At 41.6% G+C, this 22651-nt stretch overlaps 1 protein-coding gene and 1 long non-coding RNA gene across 3 annotated transcripts in view; one reads left to right on the top strand and one right to left on the bottom strand.

Annotated features, from left to right (window-relative positions):
* The window catches only part of LOC117282335, a 300835-nt gene extending 287587 nt beyond the window's left edge, over positions 1-13248 (bottom strand). Inside the window, exon 1 of the long non-coding RNA XR_004513056.1 lies at positions 12503-13248. This is a non-coding gene — a long non-coding RNA (uncharacterized LOC117282335). The remainder of the gene's footprint in view (positions 1-12502) is intronic.
* Positions 1-22651, top strand: part of LOC111864640 (carbonic anhydrase-related protein 10) — a 346880-nt gene that overhangs the window by 198008 nt on the left and 126221 nt on the right. Inside the window, exons 3-4 of one of the 2 annotated variants that reach the window (XM_023852029.2) lie at positions 4344-4480; positions 15507-15698. In XM_023852029.2, coding sequence (XP_023707797.1) covers positions 4344-4480; positions 15507-15698 — 329 coding nt within the window. The remainder of the gene's footprint in view (positions 1-4343; positions 4481-15506; positions 15699-22651) is intronic. The other variant, XM_023852036.2, reaches the window with a different exon arrangement.

The raw sequence follows: 22651 nt of genomic DNA on the forward strand, positions 1-22651 counted from the left end.
TGTGTGCGTTTTTCTGTGTTTGTGTACAGGTAGAGGCCTTGCGACGAGCTGATCACCCGCCCAAGGAGTCCTACCGAATGTGTAAGATCTAGAAAAACCGAAGTGAACGGAGTTCATGGAGGTAGGCCTAGGCCCACTGGGGCTGTAGTGCCAAGGAAGAAAACAATAAACATGGCTGAAAGGCAGTCATATTCCAACTAAGAGATTCAGTTCCGTGTACAGTGTACGAGTATTTGCCTTGTAGGTCTTGTCATAACTACAGCCGTCGCCAAGTGCTGTTAGTGAAGCCTGATATTGCAGTCCATATTGAAAGCAAATGTTACAATCATTTAATTACCACCTACATATCACTTTAATCGTAATCAATCATAAAAACCCTTATTCCCTGCACTGTCATTAGAATTACTTACACAGCAGGTATTGGCATTAGCAAGTTCAAGCCTTAATTCACTACAAATTACACGTTTCCGCTCATTACACATAATGAGCGAGCAATGGTGAGTCCATTTCTGTCACTCATTTGTAAGTTCTTTAAGGTGTTCTATAAAGTAAAGTTGTCCCTGTGCTTAATTGATTAAGCACTACATCAAGAAGGCGTATGTTGGATTGGATTTATAGATCCACATTTTCTTGACCTCGGCACTAGTTGGAGGTGAGTGGTCAGCTTCACGCCCAGACCGCATTACACCCGGGAAAGGGCCCCCGGTACCCATTGTATAGGAGATTGGGTGGACCCCAGAGCCGGTCTGAACGACACTGAGGAGAGAAAATTCTTGACCCTACCGAGACTGGAACTCCGACCCCTCAGTCTTCCAGCCCGTAGCCAGTCGCTATACCGATTGAGCTATCCCGGCTCCTTTAAGATGTTCTATATATGTTCTTTAATAAACTATTCATTCCCTGACATCTCTGTAAATCACAGTCTGGGTACAGGTAAAATTCAGACGGTATAGGAAGTGGGCTACGGACATGAAGCCCGAGAAGTCAGAGTTCCATTCCCGGGGGGCAAAAATTTTCCCTTCTCATAACGTCCACCCCGACTCTGGGACCCACCCAGCCCTGTATAAAATGCGCACCGGCAGGTGTATCCGTGAGGGTAAAGTGACAAAAGCGTGAAGCTAACAACTCCATCTATTCTCGAGTTTAAAAATGGTCAAATTACATCTCCACTCTACCATATTTCTTCAAGGCGTGGTGCTTAATTAGTTAAGCACAGGGACAGCTTTACGTTTTTTAACTTTAACTCTCGAATGAAAGATGGATAAACAGCAAATTTGAGATATTCTTTTTTTTGTATGAGTTCAAAACAGGAAGCGAAGCAGCGGAAAAACTCGCAATGTCAACAAAGTATTTGGCCTGCTTTAAGTTGAGAGCCTTGAAGTTGAGGGCGGCGTGGTGGGACGTCCTCCTGCGATTGATGACAAACAATTGAAGGTTATTATTGAAGCGGATACACGCAAAACAACTCAAGATATTTCAGAAGAACTAAACATTGATCTTTCAAAATTTATTCCACATTTGCACCAAATTGTAAATTTAAAACAAGCTCTATAAAACTGTGCCGCAAAGAACTGGACGAAAAAAATATATATTCTCCATTACAAAATTGCTTTGCATTTCTTTTGCGCAACAAAAACCATCCATTTCTTGACCTTAGAAACAATTTCAATTTCTGATACGTGTGACAAAATTTCGTGTTCCATAACAATACACAAACAGTTGGTCACAGGAATAGCCCGATACTTATAAAGGAAACTCTGCACACTGGATTGACACACAATTATGTATGCTTCATAATACATCGCCAAGTACTGCAATTAGGTCCGTAACAGAGTAATTATAGAACCATGTAATGTGCATATTAAAACAGTCTAAAACTATGTAACTTTTTTGTATATTTCCTACCTGTATAGGCTGAAGCAGTAATATTCTTAAGTACAAGTAGGAGGGGCCAAACCGTGTATTTCCATGTCTGTTCAGCGAGAGACCAACCATTAAGCCAACATCAAGCTATAATCAAGTGGACAGAGACAGAACTGAGTTGGCTAAATTACATATATACATTCTTGCTAACGATTATAGTGATTACGGTGGAAGACGACAAAATCGATTATCGATTAAAATAACAAAATAAAGCGTTATATTTAATTCCGTTCAAACAAATTCGTACTTTAAAGGTTAAGGGAGTCTTTTGAGAAGGCGGTGGTAGATGATTGAGAAGAGATAGCACTGAGTTCAGTTGAAGACTTTATGTGTGCTGTAGTTACAATGAGACTGTTAAAAATCCGTTGCCAGGATATGACTAGTGAAGACTGAGGACACTAGTGTGCGTGTGTGTAACAGTGAACTGTAAAGTGTGGAAAGAGCGGTAGGTTATGGTTGTTTGCAATACGACCTGTAAGTTGTCATTAAATCCAATAATTAAAAGCTCCTTGACAACGAGTTCAGTTGAAGACTTTATGTGTGCTGTAATTACAATGAGACTGTTAAAAATCCGTTGCCAGGATACGACTAGTGAAAACTGAGGACACAAGTGTGTGCGTAGCAGTGAACTGTAAAGTGTGGAACTAGCGATAGTGTTATAGTTGAAGAAAGCAGTATTCTGGGATTTGGCACCGTGTATATGTGNGTTTGGAAATAGCGATAGTGTTATAGTTGTTTGCAGTACGACCTGTAAATGGTCAATAAATCCAATAATCAAAACCCCCATATTCTATATACCTGTATTATTGTATGTTGATCAGTTGCAGTTGGCGGTGTTTGTTTTGCTCCAGAGATCTATCAGCAAAGGATCATGAATAATGCTAAAGTTCGGACCCCATCGATATGACGGATCTAAATGACAGCTTTTAAAATTTCCGAACATCGATTCACTCACTCACTCGAGTTTGACAGACAGTCTGTCTTTCTCCCCCTACTAATGGAGTGACACACTTTATATGTAAGCTGCTGATTACATAGGAAGTTCCCTTCAACCAGAAAATAAACCTTCTCCTGAACTTCATAATTGTCAAAAATTATTTAAAGAACCGGTTAGATAACGAAGGATAAAATGCGAGATAAATTTACGTTATTTACTTACTTACTCATAGAGCTGAGCCCTTCTGGAGGAGCCGCAAATTCTACAGCTACTTAAGAACTTTCCAGCAGTTTATTGAACCCAAAGATTCATTACCGTGTTCACAAGAGCCCTCCATTGGTGCCTATCCTGCGCCAGATCAATCCAATCCATACAATCCCATCCTATCACTCTAAGATCCATTTTAATATTATTCACCCACCTACGCCTTGGTCTTCCCAGTGGTCTCTTTCAAATTCTTAATGATTAATTGACGAAATATATGAGTGAAAATCTGAATTTTCTTACCTCGCTTAGGATTTAAGAGTTATACATTAATTGCACACTAAATGCTGTATAATCAGTGATTTAAAGAATAATTATCTGTTATAATATATCATAATTGATCGTCTCTGCGACCTAGTGGTGAGAGTGGCCAGAGTCTGACTTTACCGCCATCTATGAGCCGACTGTCTACAGAAAATGTTGGAGCCTCGATGTCTCACAACCCTATGGGCCTTCATGGCCTGTTACAGTGATAGCTTTACCTTTAACAGATAGGTAATGAGAGTTACCTTCCAAATTCTCTCTAATTTGTCTTTTATCTCTCAATATAGTTCATTTCTGACAACGTCGTGTAATATTCAAGAAAATACCATGCGTCCCTAACGGTGATTTCCAAAATATTCTATTATGACGATTCTGTATAAATGTCTTGTTTCACTCATATGTGGTACATTGCAGCCCTTGATTTTGTCCGTAATTATGGGAAGCAAATTAGGACACGCTTCATGAAAACATTTCGCTGGGACTCAACTGACGGAATAGAGCGATCTGTTTTTGGTTGTGTTAGGGACTTGTTCTCTCCGCCCCATTTCCAGACAACCTCTTTCATCAGAGGTAAAGCAGCGGAAGCGTGAAGCTTATCAGTCACCTGAATCTACTGCAAGGTACACATGTCACAGCTTTTGAGAAGGCAATAATAAAGGTAAAGTTATCCCTGTGCTTAACTAATTAAGCACTATACCATGAAGACGTATGGGGGAGTGGATGTAGACATCCACATTTTCTTGACTTCGCTTTACTCCCGGGAAGGAGCCCCCGGTACCCATTGTATAGGAGGTTGGTTGGACCCCACAGCTTGGATGGATGATTCCATCCAAAATTCTTGACCCAAACGGGAGTCGAACTCCGACCCCTCAATCGTCCAGCTAGTAGGCAGTCGCTATACCGACTGAGCTATCCAGGCTCCCAGGCAATAGTAAGAAAAGTCTTCATGTTGCAGGTCCTGCATTCTGGGGACTCATCAATCCACAATGGCCTCTGTGCACAAAGGGTCGCAGACAATCCCCTATTGATGTGGATCCTGAAAAACTACTGTACGACCCGTACCTTCGGCCTGTGCACCTCGACAAACACAAGGTGAGGATTTACGTCCATCGGTCCCCTGTCCAAATGCACTAAGCCCATGTCGATGAAATACTGGTCTCTCTTCGGGGCAATTAATTTTAGCTTACATATGTTTCTGTAAAGAAACTGATATTCCACGGTTACCTATAGTCCATTCGCGGAGACGAGACAGCGTAAACAAAGCAAGCCCCGAGTCGCCACAGCTGACAGCAAGGAGTGGACAAAGCGCGCAGTTACTCAGTGTACTCACTGCATTCAGACTGAAGAGTGAACTTTGGACGCCCTTGCAATGATACACGCATCACGTGATCGCTGCATGATTTCATTCAAAGAGCGAAGGAGATACCGCGTGCATTTGTTTACGAGGACTCTCTCGTCTCCGCGAATGGACTGTAGAAACAAAATCTCACAGCAATCGTCAGGTAATCTTCCTTTAGACAACAGTCCCTACCGGTCACAAACCAAATGAATGCTTGTTTCTTGGTTTTGTCAGACATGTAGGATTAGCTTTTCTCATAGTTGTGGTTATGAAAATTTTCTCCCTTAAGATTCAATTCTTTTGTCAAATATGTTTTGTCATTTTTGCTAGTGAAATATGACAGTACAAATGTTTGTTTCTGGACATTATCCATCGTTTTGCTTTATCTAAAAACAGTCTTGTTTCTTTTCCAAAAAACAATGCAAAATTCCAGCAATATGGACTTAAGAGAGGTGTATTGGCTACCATGGGAGTATGTTTACCGAGTCGTTGCGTAGCAATGGATCTACACTCCATAATATCCTTTTTCCTATAATTAAATCTCGGCAGATGTGACATCTGAGAAGCTGTGTCATTATGAACGGTATTAAAAAAACTCCGTGGTTTTAGTCCGCAAGCGAACTATACAGACTGCCTCTGTGGTGTAGTGGTCTGAGTTCTGGCTACAGATCCAGAGGTCCGGTTTCGATTCCCGGCGCTACCAGGTTTTTTTCCTGAGAAGTAGTGTGTCTGGAACAGGGTTCACTCAGCCTCGAGAAGATAACTGAGGAGCTATTTCAAGGAAATAGCGGCTCCGGTCTAGAAAACCGAAATTAACGGCCGTATGGATTCTTTGCGCTGACCACGCGACATCCTCTATAGGCAAAAGTTGGCACTAAATTCGCTGACAAGCGGCTGTCGATCAGTCGGTATGAACGGTATTAGCAAAATAAATAACAATTGAAAAGCAGATCTACTGTGACCACGGGGTGACAGGTATAGTAGACCTGGAGATAACACTCCATGCATTCTAGGTCTCTGAAATATGCAGAGTTGAATGATGAGATTCACGTTACTCACGCCAGAGCGGACATGACACCCTAAGAGAACGAATGGACACGTCACTTTATCTGGAAACAATAGCGGCAAACGGGGAGAGCTTATCCCCTGTGGGAATCTAACCCCAGTGATCCTATTTGTATCCTGTAACTTGACATCTAGGGTACTCCAACAGCACAAATCTTAAGGCGGCCGCACACCAACTGCGTCAAGACAAGCATCAAGACATGAGGCAAAAGACGCAGTCTCGGTTCATTCGTGATTCATCAGCATGAAGCTGACGTCAGCATCATGACTCAGACCGGTGTTCGGCGATTTTCATAATCTCATTCGTTTAAACTGTGCTCCTTTCTTTGCGTCATGTTGCAGATATCGTGTCCTGACTGTTACATGTCTTGACGCACGCTTCTGTGCGGCGGTTTTCATAATTTCATTCGTTTCAACTGTGCTCCTTTCTTTGCGTCATGTCGCAGACATCGTGTGTTGACTGTTACATGTCTTGACGCACGCCTCGTGCGGCGGTCTTCATAACCTCATTCGTTTCAACTGCGCTCCTTTCTTTGCGTCATGTTGCAGACATCGTGTCTCGATTGTTACATATTTTGATGCATGCCGGTGTGCGACCTACCTTATACTTCGTAATGTTAATTTGTCGGAAAGAGAACAGAATGGGTTCGGAACTCTTTACACAACAAAACACTCCAAAACACCGTTCTCTCACACTGAGTGGTACTGACTCTGGTCTACTGTCCTCGCGGGGGGGGGGGGGGTTCACATCTCGTATATTTATTATCGAGTGCAGCAGACCCATCCATCACTCACTCAATCACCGCCCGCAGCTGAAGCTGTCAAAAACTCGGGAATACACGAATTAATTCACATATGCATTCTCACTTCACTCGCTCATCCGGCCGTCCCGAATGCAAGTCGCGAGGCGAGCGACACGGATATATATGGAAACCATCATCATTTTCGTGGTCGCTTAGTTATACGTAACTTCTCCACACACACAAAGGGGAGGAGGCGTGAAGCCTTGATGCATTACTTCATGTCAGTGATGACATATTGGCGGCAACCATGCCTCACTCATTGATGCATCAATGGGGGATTTTTTCCTGGTTTATTGATCACGACACTGCCATGAATTTAAAAAAGATCCCAATCGCCCGGGAAGCGGTAACGGTCTGTAATCTATCAAAATGTTCCAAGCACGAAGTTATGGGAATACTATTTTAATAGGAAACAAATATGCCTCACATACAAGTTGTGGAAAACATCGTGCTCTAAGTANCATCTAAGATTTTTTTTCCATACCCGGCTTATGCGCAAGCGCAGCCACATTTCTGCCACCATGTTAGGAATCAGCTGGACAGAGAGATGGTTGGGAGATGAATTGGCAGAGATGGACCAACTGCTTGGCCTCCTAGGTGGCCAGATTTAACCCCAGTGGATTTTTTCTTGTGAGGTTATGTGAAGAACATTGTCTACCAGGTTAAGAGCAACGAACTTCAACACCTGAAAGCCCGCATAAGGGACGCTGTGGCTATGGTAACACCAAACATGCTTCAAGCCTGGACATTTGTCGTGCCACCAAGGGAGCCCACACTGAAATTTATTGAGAAAGTTATATACTCAGAAAAATACTTTGATAATTTCCCTTTGTGATGGTGTAATCCACAAATGTGTATAATAAATTCTTTCTGAGATATAATGATTTTTATTTTTGGATATCTTTCATTCGGACATCCTGTATAGATTACTTACTCATGGAGCTGAGCCCTTCTTGAGAAGCCGCAAATTCTGCAGCTACTCAAGAATTTCTCAGCATATTATGGAACCCGATGATTCATTGCCGTGTTCACAAGAGCCCTCCAATGATCCCTATCCTGAGCCAGAACAATCCAATTTATACCACCCCATCCTATCTCTCTAAGATCCATTTTAATATTGTCCACCCACTTGCGCCTTGGTCTTCCCAGTGGAAATTTGTGGCAATTTGTGCGCATTTGGAAGGTCAATAATAAAACAGCTCATAGGTAACATACAAATTGGAGAAGGTTAATTTCTGGAAATATTTTCTACCGCTCAGTTCAGAAAGTTTTATGTCAAAGTGCCCTAATTAGTAAAGAAGAACAAGGAAGACTGGAACGGGTGTAGCCTACATAGAAATGTGGTACACAGAATTCTTTGAAGTTTACTGAACGCAGTTAACACGAGGATAATTAAAAGCAAATTAGTGAATGTCTTCTTTGTAGAACTTCAATGAAACCTGCTGAAGGTTTGAGAAATACGTGGAAAAGGTCATTAATGTCCCCCCAGACCAGTATTTTCCAAAATTCTCCCTTCCTGGTTTCACGAATAATTTGTTATTGGGGCGCCGGATGTTCTGATAAAACCATTCGGTAAAACTGCATTTATTATGATATTCAATTTTTCAGAGATCGTTTCATTAATATACATATCAAACCTTGGTAAATATTACTAATCGTTAAACACATCTCACAACAAAATCATAAATAAAATAAGACAAAAAACAAACCCGGGGCCTGTAATCTGCAAGCGAACTATACCGACCGAGCGACCGCCGCTTCTCGGAGAAATTAGTGCCAACTTTTGTGGATAGAGGTTGTCGCGCGGTCAGCGTAACAGATCCCCACGGGCCGTTAATTTCGATTTTCTAGACCGGAGTCGTTATTTCCTGGAAATAGCTCCTCAATTATCCTCACGAGGCTGAGTGAACCCCGTTCAAAACCCACTACTTCTCAAAAAATCCGATAGAGCTGGGAATCAAACCCGGGACCTCTGGATCTGTAGCCAGGAACTCTGACCACTACACCACAGAGGCGGTCTAGTGATCAAATAAATGTGTCAAATGTACAAGTGGCCTTTTGGGAAGGTGTCTGAAGCATTTATTACTAAGACCTTGGTGTCCTGGCACCGTATTCCAGAGTCCTATTGTTTTTTGCGGACAGTTGTTTTTGGGCCGTTACCCAGCAACAGTCGTTTCTCGTGGCTCCGCTATTCTGACTTCCAGCCATATTGTCACCATACTTTAAATTCGGAACAGCTATACAGTTGGATTCAAGCAGAAAAACAAATTTACCCTATAGTAACTTGGTCAGTACCTCATTAACGGCTTCAAGATGGCGCTCCGCGTAATTGGATGAATGCAAGCTGCAGAGCAGACAAGTCATTTACTTGTCCCCTCCACCTCTTCAGCACAATTTCATTCAACTAAAACCACTCACAATTTGGAGAATTCTGACCATGTGGCAGGAAAAACAGTCTAGGACTGTGGAAATAAATTGGAATTGAAGACAATCATTAGATTAGATACGGCATGTACCCCACTGAAAATAAATTATATGAAAGTAATTAAATTCTTACTGAAATTTCCAGAAAACTGTCTCGTCAAAAATGAAATACGAAAATATGGTGTGGCCTACCAAAAATAGGATGTTCAGTAATAAATCAATATTGTGACCTGGATAGCGCAACAGGAAGTAGGGGTCACGTGAACTCTGCGTTTTCACGAGTGACGTCACGTACCCCCACTCCTCCCATTATTACGCAACGAACGGTAAACATCCCTCCGCGCGAGGCTGTGACGTCACGCAACAGGCGAGTCCGTGCAGCGGCTATTGCTAGGCAATGGGTAGGTAGACACACCTGACAACAATACCTGATATCTGTTGCCGAGCGTTGCGTAATGATGGAAGGAGTGGGGGTATGTGACGTCAATCGCGAGTCCGCAGAGGTCACGTGACCCATGGTTCCTGTTGCGCCACACACATCACACTATGTATAAATCGAAATGCAACCTACAAATTAGATAAACAGCCCCCCCCCCCACCAAAAGAAATGTATGCACCATAAATCCTACATTTCATCTTGCAGAGATAAAATCAAACTCTTCTGTGACATCCAAGAGATGGCAACAACTTAAATTGAATCTATAGTCAGACATAACTGCGCATCCACGGTAGGTGAAACTAAATTTCGGTAAAATATACAAGCAGTAATGTTTGGTTTCTTGCAGGGTGCCACGGTTACACCGAGTTTCTTTCGGGAAGGAAATGCAGTTTATCTTTTAAATAAACATGGAAAATTGGCGAATGCTGAAATCAGAAGCGAATCTCAAAATAGTTTAATCGGGTTCTGCATAATATAGATAAAAACAAATGGCAATAAAAAGTATAGGACATATCTAACACCTGAAGATTTCATGGTAAATTAATGCATTAAAATCTTCACGAGTGATCAGTTTCATGAAGTCGACCTGATTATGGAGACGAATAAGATCGACGAAGCTTTCGTTTTCAGCTCATCATTGGCATAGCTGATAGCCAGATTGTCTGATGACGAATCACTCGGTCTTTAGTTTCCGTTTCTAGTGCAACACAAACCGCCGCTTTTTTCAAAATATCATTAAAATCACAGTAACGTGCAGAAGAATAGGCCACATAAATAAACCCTAGAAAGCGTGAAAAGAATCAGACGCCTTCAGTATAAAAGAAAAGGGTAAAATTAACCCTGTAACAGACCGTGGAGGCCCATAAGGTTGTGAGACGTCGAGGCTCTCATATTTTCTAGACAATCGGCTAACAGATAATGGTGAGGTCACCAGCCTTACGCGCCGGCTGCCCTTTAACCCAGGAATATTCCTGGTACTCATTTCTGTTAGAGGCTGAGTCGACTCAAGAGCCACAGTGCGGCTGGAAGGATTAAGTCAATTGAAAAATCGAATCTCTTTCAGTACAGGCGAGCCGAATCCAGCAAACGTTAAAAAAAAACGGATAGTAGCAATTGTTGGCATCAAAATTTCTAGAATCAGTAAACAATTTAAAATGCCGGTCACGGTAGCCGAGCGGTCTAAGGCAAGTACTGTCTTCGTTCGCCCGGAAGCCGGGATCGTGGGTTCAAATCCCATACAAGGCATGGATATTTGTTATGTGTATGTGTTTGTTCTGTCTCTATGTTGTCCTTCGCTCAAGTAGAGGCTCTGCGACGAGCTGATCACTCGTCCAAGGAGTCCTACCGTCTGTAGAATGATCATGAAAATGAAAATCAGAGGCCAGGGTCCAAGGGGGTTGAATGCCCTTCCGATTTTTATTTCGTTTTTACGATGGTAGAACTTCAATAAAAATAACTTCCCAGTATCTAAAGATCAGTACAGAAGAAGTTTGTATATTTATAAGAATTTCCCAGCATTTTATGGAACCAGAAGGTTCATTACCTTGTTCACATGAACCCTCTAATGGTCCCTATCCTGAGCCAAACCAATCCAATCCATACCATCCCATCCTATCTCTCTAAGATTAATTTTAATATTGTCCACCCACGTACGCCTTGGTCTTCCCAGTGGTCTCTTTCCTTCTGGCTTTCCCACTAATATCCCATATGCATTGCTGTTCTCCATTCGACCTACATGCCCTGCCCACCTCATCCTCCTTGACTTGATCATTCTACTTATTCAGAATTTCGAAAGGTGACTGTACCCAATAAAGTCTCCACTGGAAAGCAGGCATATTAACATAGGTGATCGGTGACAGGACTTCATTGCAGAAAAAAACATTTAGTCTGTGGTTCGTACAATCTACCCGGGAGCCACACCGAGCACATCGACGGCCCGGAGATGGGTTCCGTAAGAAACCGTTTCTTCTTTGTGGAAAAAGATTAAAATTTTAAGCTAAAATAACGGCATTCGGCATTAAGGGAAAGAGCATTCACTACTGAAATATATGACCATTAAACTGAACGGGAAATTAATTATAACATCGCTAAAATTCTCCAATTAAATTCCAACAATTAAACTTCGTTTTTAATGGAAGGGTAGGAAGTTAGACAACGTTTGTGACACCCACGTTTATTTTTCTTATTAAATAGGCAATTATCACCTTTTATGTATTCTATGTCTCTTCTATATCATAAAACAGGTTATTTTTAATATTATCACCGCATGAAAGTATATAGGCCTATAACATTCCGGTGGAAAGGATGCATAAAATTCCGCGGGGAATATTTTCTTTCGTTGTATTTATCCTTTGCCCTTTTCTTCCTTTGCTTTGCGCTTTTCTCCGTTAAAACAATCGAATAATCTGCATTTCTATTCTCAACGTAGCGCAGTTTCGAACAGAGCGCTTCCGCCTATGTAATTATTCGAAAAATACACGTTTCAATAGAAAAAGTGTGGGAACGCCATATTATATGTGCGCAGTAAATTTGAGCATATGACATGAGACGCGGCCACAAATATTTTAAAATTGCTACATTAAAAGAATTTATATTTTCATAAAGTAAGGCATGGGGTAGCGTATTTTGTTGAAGCATTATGCTACAAGCCGAAAGGTCGCAGGTTCGATTACCGATGAGGTCATTGGAATTTTCAATTGCCCTAATCCTTCCAGCCGCACTATGGCCCTGGGGTCGACACAGCCTCTAACAGAAATGAGTACCAAGAATATTCCTGGCAGTAAAGTTCAGCCGTCGCGTAAGGCTGACAACCTAACCGCCATCTGAATCGATTGTCTAGATAATGTGGGAGCCTCGACGTCTCACAATCACATAGGCCTCCACGGCCTGCTACAGGGATAGCTTTGCCTTTTTATGTAAGCCTATATACTCGTACATGAGTATATATATATGAGTATGCAAAGAAATAGCTTACTGGATAGATCTTATGTAAGATAGTCCCTACTATCTTTAAAAATTCTTTAGGAGTAATTCGTTCTACTCACCGTTTGCGGGCCGACCCTGCTGTCCATCACAGGATCGAAGTCCTGCCTCCACAGCAGATACCGCTGTATACACTGAAACGTTGACTATGTCCAGCTTGGCCCAGTACAAACACTTCACTGAAAAGTTCTTGAAGAAAACCAAACCGATCCCAGTAAATTTCCTCCTTGTTATAAACAACAACAAAAATTAATAAAAGTAAGAAATTCTGGGAATATTCGCAACCAGTGCAGTTTTCTGGCCGTAAAAATATCACGCCAATTTTAACACTTTCACCATATATTCTACGTTAATATTCCTACAGCAAAACCATAAATGTTAATTGTTTTAATATTATAACCAAAATATATCCACAACGGAATGTTTCGATGCGAATTTCTAACATAATCTTCACTACACCAAAGGGCGTAGTTCCATGAAGTCGTTTAAACCGCTCACTGCAACTTAAAGAACTTTAGTTCACGTACTCACTAACACACAGTAATAGATCGGCTCACTAAACACGCGCTGTTAAAGTTATTAGAAATAAGCAAGTGAATAAACACGTTTTAAATATCCACGATTTCAAAGTCGCATTCCACGTTCCATATTTTTCCGTCAGTTTGTGCTGTTCATGTTCCAATGTTCTCGTCACTCTGCGGAATGGTGGCTGTCCTGCTCTCTGATGTGGCAGCACTGACGTCGAACCTCGCAAGAGTTGCAGGGTAACCTGGATATGGTCTCTGGTCCTTCAGGGTCAACACCAGAACTGTAACAGACCAATGGGAATGTTAAAGTTTATAACACATGAGTCTGTTATTAGGCTTGCTCTTTCTTTGCTAGTGGGGTGGGACTAAGTCCCTTGTACTCCGGCCACTTCTGGCCTATTTTACCAGCCCCAGATAATAGGTGAGGGCGATTGTGGAGCAATTGCTGGAATGAAGATTGGCAGGGGAAACCGAAGTACTCGGAGAAAACCTTCCCCAGCGTCACTTTGTCCACCACAAATCCCACTTGACCAGACTCGGGATCGAACCCGGGCCGCCGCGACTAACCGCTTGAGCTATGGGGCGGACCTCCTTCACGTCTTATTTACTTTCTTACTTACTCATGGAACTGAGCCCTTCTTGAGAAGCCGCAAATTCTGCAGCTATTCAAGAATTCCCCAGAATTTTATGGAACCCGAAGGTTCGTTATCGTCTTCACAAGAGCCCTCTACTGGTCTCTATCCTCAGCCAGATCAATCCAAAAGACACCAACTCATTCTATCGCACTAAGATCCATTTTAATATTGTCCACCCACCTACGTCTTAGTCTTCCCAGTGGTCTCTTTTCTTCTGACTTTCCAAAAAATAACCTATATACATTTCTCTTCTCCCCATTCGTGCTACATGCCCTACCCATTTAATCCTTCTTGACTTGATCATTCTAATTATACTTGGAGAAGAGTACAAGTTATGAAGCTCCTCATTATGCAGTTTTCTCCAACCTTCTGTCATTTCATCTCTCTTCGGTCCAAATATTCTCAACACTCTGTTCTCAAACATCCTCAATCTATGTTTATTTCTAAAACTGCTTAAATTAAATTCGATTAAATTTGACACTAGGCGGTCTCCATTGGTCAGTTTTATTCTTGCCCAATTCGATTAAATAAATCTTACTTAACATGAAAATTAAACCCATATTCCTAAAAATGACTCACAACACAAAAAGTTGCTAAATGAGATCAAATATACTTCAGATAACCAGCAGACCCTCGTGGAAATATACAAGTTAACTTTTCCTGAGAGACAATGTTGACTAAAGCGATATGAGAGCTGCCATCTTTTGGAAAACCTGAGGTTCAAATCGGGGCCAGGAGGTCGTGTATTCTGACCACGGTGTTCCTCAGTTATGGCCAACCCAATGACACAAAATTTTTCCCGGAATAACTGATAATTAATCAATTTCCCTTATATTCTCTGTCTTTACAGAATCCGAAAATTCATCCGTGTGCACACAAGATTTCCTCCATGCCATTTGTTCCCGAACCAAATCTAGTTTACATCCCCATATTCTTTTTCCCTAAGATACATTTTAATATTATCCCACATTCTCTTCTTCTGTATTTCTCTAATTGCTTTCAAAGAGTTTTTCATTGAAAATTTGTATGTACGTCCCCGAGCAAACTTGGCCTCTACTTCAACTGCATTTTTCTAACTTATTTCACGTTTTAAAGGTGAAATTCTGCTCATATTTGACTCTGTCTTCATTCCTTATTTAATTAACTCATCAAATTCGGGAGTATAGTTTCGGGTCTCGTTCGTGGAACTGACTATCCTATGACTTTTATGGGTTTACCCAGCCTACTAAACCACTGCATTAAAATTCGAATTATGAAGTCATACGACAACTTCCTCTCAAGCCTCTGAATTATGCTTTCACAACATTCGGCCCAAAATAATCTAAAGAATTTACACGGTGTCATTAAATCACATATAAATCGATCAGCCTACCTATGTTTCGGTCTTCAAAATATCATTTTCCAAGAGGTAACCTAATTTCATTCATGGGTTAGGATAACGAAACATCACATACACAACATCCACATAAGGCATACACTTCATACATTTCATACTAAGAACGCATTAAGATATATTTACGTCCCTTTGTGTTGGGACCGACCGCCTCTGTGGTCTAGTAGTCAGAGTTCCTGGCTACAGACCCAGAGATCATTAGTTCGATTCCCGACGCCACCAGATTTTCTGAGAAGTAGTGGGTCTGGAACGGGATCCACTCAGCCTCGTGATGATAACTGAGGAGATATTTTAAGGAAATAGCGGCTCCGGTCTAGAAAACCGAGATTTACGGCCTTGGGGATCCGTTGCGCTGACCACGCGACACACTCTATACACTAAAGTTGGCACTAACTTCGCCGGCAAGCTGCGGTCGCTCGGTCGGTATAGTTCGCTTGCGGAGTACAGGCCACGGAGTTTGTTTTGTTTGTGTTGGGACTCTCAATAACAGAGGATGGTGCTCTTGTTTTAGGTGAGCGGGACACTGCACAATACGGGACAGACCCTTGTATTCAGAGTGGACAAGGACACCAAACATCACGTCAACATTTCAGGAGGCCCACTAACCTATCGCTACCAGTTCGAAGAGATATATATACACTACGGAACGGAGAATCACCGTGGGTCAGAGCACAAAATTCACGGTTACGCGTTTCCAGGCGAGGTAAGTTATACGTCTGATTATACTCACAATTAATGTTAATATGCTTTCTCAAGTATAAGAAGACTCAACTGGTGCTGTGAAGATTAGCGATAGCACTGTAATTACTTGTAATTATGAGTGGTGTATGTATAAGCGGTGAATAAATCCATTCACCCATCCATACCGAGCTATTGTCGCATCCCCAAATCGTAACAATATAAATACTTTCAGCTACATGTCAAACCCATCACAATCTCACTGTATTACCAGACAATAATAGGCTTTCTGGTTCTTGGTTTATGTATCGAACGTACTTCAACTGCAGAAGTCATATAAATTCGAATGAGCCGGAAAGAATAGGATGTTGATACGTTGACAAGGATCTGAAATGTTTCAAGGAGAGACGCGGCGCCTTGTGATTGGTAGTCGCTTCACTTCAGCTCCAGGAGCTTACTGGAGAGGCGGTCTGCTTCCATATTTTGTCTGCCTTCAGACGGTCTGTGATAATGTGGAGAGTAACAGGATCTTGCATAACCGCGAAATACTTTAGCTTGGGTTTGACAAGACCAAAGACTTCGGGTACCATCAATCATTCACGTCAAACAAGACTCAGAAGAAAAGCAGAGCGTCCCTTGATCTTTTTACTGAAAAGATTTTCGTATATTTTTAAATTCTGTCTGCCGCTTTAATTTGCATTAATTTTAAAGCAATCTGAAGTTTCGTGATACGATCCAAAAAGTCCTCACTGAACACATTTCAAAATTCGTGATAATGTTATGTTAATACTATTACCGGCGTTTTGAAAATTATCTAAGTAAAGTAAAAAAAAAAGGTAAAGCTATCCCTGTAACAGGTCGTGGAGGCCAATAGGGTTATGAGACGTCGAGGCTCCCACATTTTCTAGACAATCGGCTCACAGATGGCTGTCAAGTTGTCAGTCTTACTCGCTCACCGATCTTTACACCCCCCTCCCCCCTTCCCAGGAATATTCCTGGTACTCATTTCTGTTAGAGGCTGGGTCGACCCCAGGGACATAGTGCGGCTGGAAGGATTAGGTCAATTGAAGAAAATCCACCTCATCGAAATTCCATCCGTGACCTTCCGGCTTGTAGCATAGTGCCTTAACCAACTACGCTATCGCGTGACCCTAACATTATACAAGTTCTTGTTTTCTTTTATTTAAAACAAATTTTCTGGTACTGAACTCTGTCTCAATCATGAGATTCAGATCTTTCCAACTGACAGAACTTGGCCTTATCTCCGGATAAAAGACTCAACAAAATGCAGCAGTTTTATATCAGACAAAACATAAACCNGTACTACTTTAATGAGATACAGCACACAAATAACACACATCACACAAAATAACACACCACACTCAAACAAAACACAGTACACAAAACTACACAAACAATAAAGGACACACTACACACAATGAATAGAATGCAAATAAAATTACAATTACAATTATATACATAAATTAATATCAGTACAACAGTAGGCATACTATACTGTTCTAAATGAATTCACTGCACATCTCACAACGTTGTGGTACTGTTCTACAAATTGACTGACAACTGTGACTACTAGACAACAGAGGCGGGCGTGCACATTATGTCTCTAAAATACATTTCAAATTTAACAATACCATCAAAGTTTACCTTTCCCTTGGGTTTTTGTTCAATTTGCCATGCATATGCAGCTTTCCAATGCTTATGGTTATATCAGCAATCTCATAGTGATTGGATTAATTAATGTTACACGAATTTTACAAATTATTTATTTCTTAAAACGATGTTTGCCCTATATGTATATATATACGTAGCTTATGTATGTATGTGTAAATATTGGAACTAAAATATGGAAATTTTCTTCCCTTGACTTATTGACGTCCCGGCCGTGCCATAGCTCAAGCGGTTAGTTGCTGCCTTCCCATCGCGGCGGCCCGGGTTCGATCCTGGGTCTTGTCAAGTGGGATTTATTGTGGACAAAGTGGCGCTGAGGCAGGTTTTCTCCTAGTACTTCGGTTTCCACTGACAATCTTCATTCCACCAATTGCTCGACAATCACCCTCACCTATCATCTGGGGCTGGTATAATAGGCCAGAAGTGGCCGCAGTACAAGGGACTTAGTCCCAACCCACTAGCAATATATAAAACATTGACGTCCCTCTTGCGTTCAAACATCTCCGACTGGCGAGCCATTGCATTCGATGATCAGGGGGTGGGGGAACAGAAAGAGACAGGCTGGGTTATAGAGTTCTGCATTCGACCGAAACCCCTGGAGTCCTCTAGCACCACCCCCCACACACACATATCCAGCCGAAGCTGCGTTCTGAATTTTAACGAGTACCAAACTGTTGGCCTCCGCCTCTTCAATTAGATTCCCTGAAGCAATCAGGATAAGAGGGAGGACGCCGGCAGACCGACACTTCTTCATCTTCATTATTATGACGGTGCCGCGTCGCGCGGCGTAATGAATCACTAATGACGTCACTAGTATGGGTGCCCATTGAATATCATTAAGCCATGTAAGTTAAACTTGACAAGAACATCTGGAAAATCTTCTGTTTGTTAAATGTTTCGAACTCTGTACTGATGCCAGGGAGCAATGTGATACAGTAATGTGAGAGTAATTCAAGTGGTATCGAGCCTGATTGGGCAAATTTAAATTTGAGAAGTATAGTATCTCAAAAGTACCGCCTCTGTGGTCTAGTGGTCAGAGTTCCTGGTTACAGATCCAGAGGTTATAGATCCCGGCGCTGCCAGATTTTCTGAGAAGTAGTGGGTCTGGAACGGGGTCCACTCAGCCTCGTGAGGATAATTGAGGAGCTATTTTAAGGACCGGTTTAGAAAACCGAAATTAATGGCCGTGAGATTCGTTGCGCTGACCACGCGACACCCTGTATCCGCTAAAGTTGTCATTAAGTTGACCGAGAAGCGGCGGTCGCTCGGTCGGTATAGTTCGCTTGCGGACTCAAGCCACGCAGGTTTTTTTTACATATTTTAGAACTCCTTTTAGACGCTCAAGAGCTGAACACTGTAACTGCAAAGAGATACAAACGTATTGCATTGTAATTCCGTAATAACTGAATGCAAAAGAAAACACCACCCTTTCTAAAGGACTAACGCCTTGTATTGGAGACAGGGTCTGCGTGTCCCACTGACCTGCACAGCTATGCTGGCGGGAGCGTAAGCTCCTGGTAGAACCACCCATGCCAGACAGGTTATACGAATATAAACAGACATATTCTGTTGACCTCTTAGGCATACCTATTCTCGACCACTGAACAGGCCCCTTCCGATCTGTATACCTGATGAAGGAAGCATACACAGGTTCTGAAATGAAGGTAAAAAAGAAAAACTATCCCTGTAAAACGCCGTGAAGGACCATAGGGTTGTGAGGTTGTCAGCCTTACGCGCCGGCAGCCCTTTACCACCAAGAATATTCCTGGTACTCATTTCTATTAGGGGCTGAGTCTACCCTAGGGCCATAGTGCGGCTGGAAGGATTTGGTCAATTGAAAAACTCCACTTTATCGGGACTTAATGCCGCGACGGTCCGGTTTGTAGCACAGCGCTTCAACTAACTACGCTACAGTGTGCCCTTCTGAAATGAAGAATAATTTTAAATTTTGGTGAATTAATGGACAATTTCCAATATAATTCTGTATTTAATAAGTAGCCATTTTTACAAACATGTAGACGGTCATAATTTCCGAAGTCGAAGTGATATGATTAAATAACCTAAGAATTTGTCTGGCGTTCATCTGTTTAAATTTGCAACTCAGCCACAAGAAATCCTTGTAACTCCTTAAATTTCCATTCATATTAACCTTCCCAACTTACACGATACTGCATAACCTCTACAATAGATATAACGTCGTTAAAAGAACAGTGTCCCTCATTCCTTCGTTTCCTCTTGGAGGCCGACCAGAATCATCTGAGACACGAAGCTGTGACTTGACCCTGAAAGATTCACCTGAAAATTTAACAGCGACCGTGGAGCAACCTGGTGGTCAGTGGCGACCTGAAACGGAATAAACTGGCCGGGTATTGGTGTCAGATATTTCCGTGCCTCCTCCCACTCAATAATACATGCCATCTGCTTCCTGGATACCAAAGACCATGTAAAATTTAAATCCACCGTCGAACAAGAACGGACTTCAAATTCGGTAAAATTTCTGGGTTAGCCTGAATGAAGACAATGATATTTTTGTTTGACGAATTCCTCATTAATACAACGCTGTCACAGGCTAGGAAATACTGATTAGCAAGCGATCATTTAAAGAAGAAGTTTCATGAAAATTCCAAGCGTAAAATCGACCGATATTGTGTCCAAGAAAACGTATAAAGGCTTGCATGTAAACTATTCAATATTTCAAAATTAATTCTGAAAAAATAGAGGCCAAATATTCTTAATCGCTGTAAGAGGAAAGATAATTCGTTGTTGGTGATGAAGTAATTAATATTGTGATAAGGGAATATGTTAATACACAAAAATGAAACGTTACGGAGCTGAGCCCTTCTTGAGGATCCACCAATTCTGCAGCTACTCAAGAATTTCCCAGCATTTTATGGAACCCGAAGGTTCATTACTGTGTTCATAAAAGCCCTCCACTGGTCCCTATCCTGAGACACATGAATCCAATCCATACCATCCCATCCTGTTTCTATAAGATCCATCTTATTTACTCACCCACCTATGTCTTGGTTTTCCTAGTTGTCTCTTTTACAAAATTTTAATAAAGAAAGTTATGGAATGATGTCACTCGGTAGACAGACAAGCAAATGAAGAAAAATATTACAATGTGGAAATGGGTTTTGAGTGGGATCAGGTCCAAGGGCCGAATCGATTAGCTTTAAAAATATTACTTCATTCGATATGTTTGATAACGTTCTTCTTAGTGAAGTACTAGAAGATCTATTCCAGTAATTGTGAATTAAGAAACAACTAATGTGATTGGTTACTTGATTCTTGCAGAAGCGTTCCAGTTCTTAGTAGGCTTAAGTTCTTACTGTACTGATCGCTTCTTTATACAAGTACATAGGCGCTTTTCACCTTCAGTGGTTACATAGCATTGAACAATGTGAGGGCTGTAGAATAGGCAGAAGGAAGTTTCTACGAATTATTTTAAGGAAGTACACCAAAATATGGCCGATCACAGTGGTATGAACCGCCTTCATCCTCTCGAATACTGTGATCGTGGGTTCGAATCCCACTCGAAGCATATATGTATGTGCGTATTTAGTTGTTTTTGTTGTTTTGTGTGCAAGTAGTGGCGTTGGGACGGGCTGATCCCCTGTCTAAGGAGTCCTAACGTGTATTGATTATGAAATCGATAAAGAGGCCAAGGTCAAGAAGGGCTGTAGAGCCATAGATACATAGATCCCACAATTTGCTGAGAAGGGGGTGGAAAAAATCAGCCATAACAGCCGGATCCGCTCCAGGGTTCGAACCTGGGTCTTACTCAACATGAAGCACTACAGATAAGAATTACAGCATTTTATCTCGTTTACGTATAAAATATAGAAGAATGTTTTCTTTATATTTTTCGACTCATATATGACACGTTCTTGTGAATATATCGCATATGTAAGCTCCTAATCGCTAGTATTAAGGGTTTAACATTTTTTTTTTAATTTCTGTTGAGAAATTCCGCCAAGAATATGACCTCAGCAACTTAGAAATGTTCAGTTCCCTCTACAAGTCACGGTTTGGGAAGATAAAATTCTTGTTGACGTTGTTCCAGACGAGCAGCGCAGTAAGGCAGTGTTTTTTGCCTCATTTAATATACAGCACGATATATACTTGCAGGGACTGAATAATATCAGGAAAGTCAATGCTTTTCCATGCCTGTCCTATCCCATAATTTTACTTGTTCCTTCCGTTTTAGAACAAATTTCCACCAATAACATCCTTTATTCGATCATCCTGATATTACCAAGGTTACAATTTTAAAAAAATATATCAGAATTCGTATTTTCGTTGTTTTCAAAAAGAAAATATCTCTTCTACAGGTGTCACAGCGCCTTAATTTACCTTCAATTTTATATTTACAGAACCTACTCCACAGTTCTCATTCTCCTTAAAATACCCAATTTCTTTTCGCGTGAAGTTCAGAAGCTTAAACCTTCATGTTCTCTGGCAGACGAGAAATGAGTGAAAGTCTATTAACAATGGCTCATATGACGCAGGTCCTAGAGGTGACAAGGGCGAAACGGTGTCACTGTACATTCAATTCACAAATAAGTAAGACAGACAACAACTTATACCGATGCAAAAAGAAAAACGAAATACATGTACATAAGCAAGAGAATTTCCGATAGCATAAGAAGGAACGGGAGAAATGTCTTGGAATAGAGTAGGAGGAATTTATATTTACGACCGTGTTGGTGGAAGCGGGAAGGTGGGGGGGGGTGAGTGAAATGTACGGCCGATCAATCTTCTACTCTGTGATCGGCGTTATGTGGATGGTGGAGGGGAAAGGGGGAGGGATTGGCTTCAGAACCCATCTCTTCTTAGTTGTTCGCCTCCGAATACATATTTATTCCCTATTCAACACTTCGATCTACAAAAGGCCGAGTTACAAGAAGTGGGTTTTACTTTCATCAGTGTAGCATAGTCAGATAAATAATTCTTTCGAAGTAACATCGGGTCGGACAACAAGGAAAGTTTTTGTACTTCGAAGATATACAATAAAAAGTAAAAATTGACCGCTTCTGTGGTCTAGTGGTCAGAGATCCGGGGTTCGATTCCCGGTGCCATCAGATTTCCTGAGAAGTAACAGTTGTGCTGACCACGCCACACCCTCTATCCGCTAAAGTTGGCACTAACTTCGCCGACAAGCTACGGTCGCTCGGTCGGTATAGTTCGCTTGCGGACTACAGGCTACGGAGTTTGTTTTTTGTTAGTTTTGCCTCTGTACTTAATCAGTTAAGCACTATTTTGTGAAAATATATATGGGAGAGTGGA

Source organism: Cryptotermes secundus, unplaced genomic scaffold (genome assembly GCF_002891405.2).
Source record: "Cryptotermes secundus unplaced genomic scaffold, Csec_1.0 scaffold284, whole genome shotgun sequence".
Taxonomy (NCBI): domain Eukaryota; kingdom Metazoa; phylum Arthropoda; class Insecta; order Blattodea; family Kalotermitidae; genus Cryptotermes; species Cryptotermes secundus.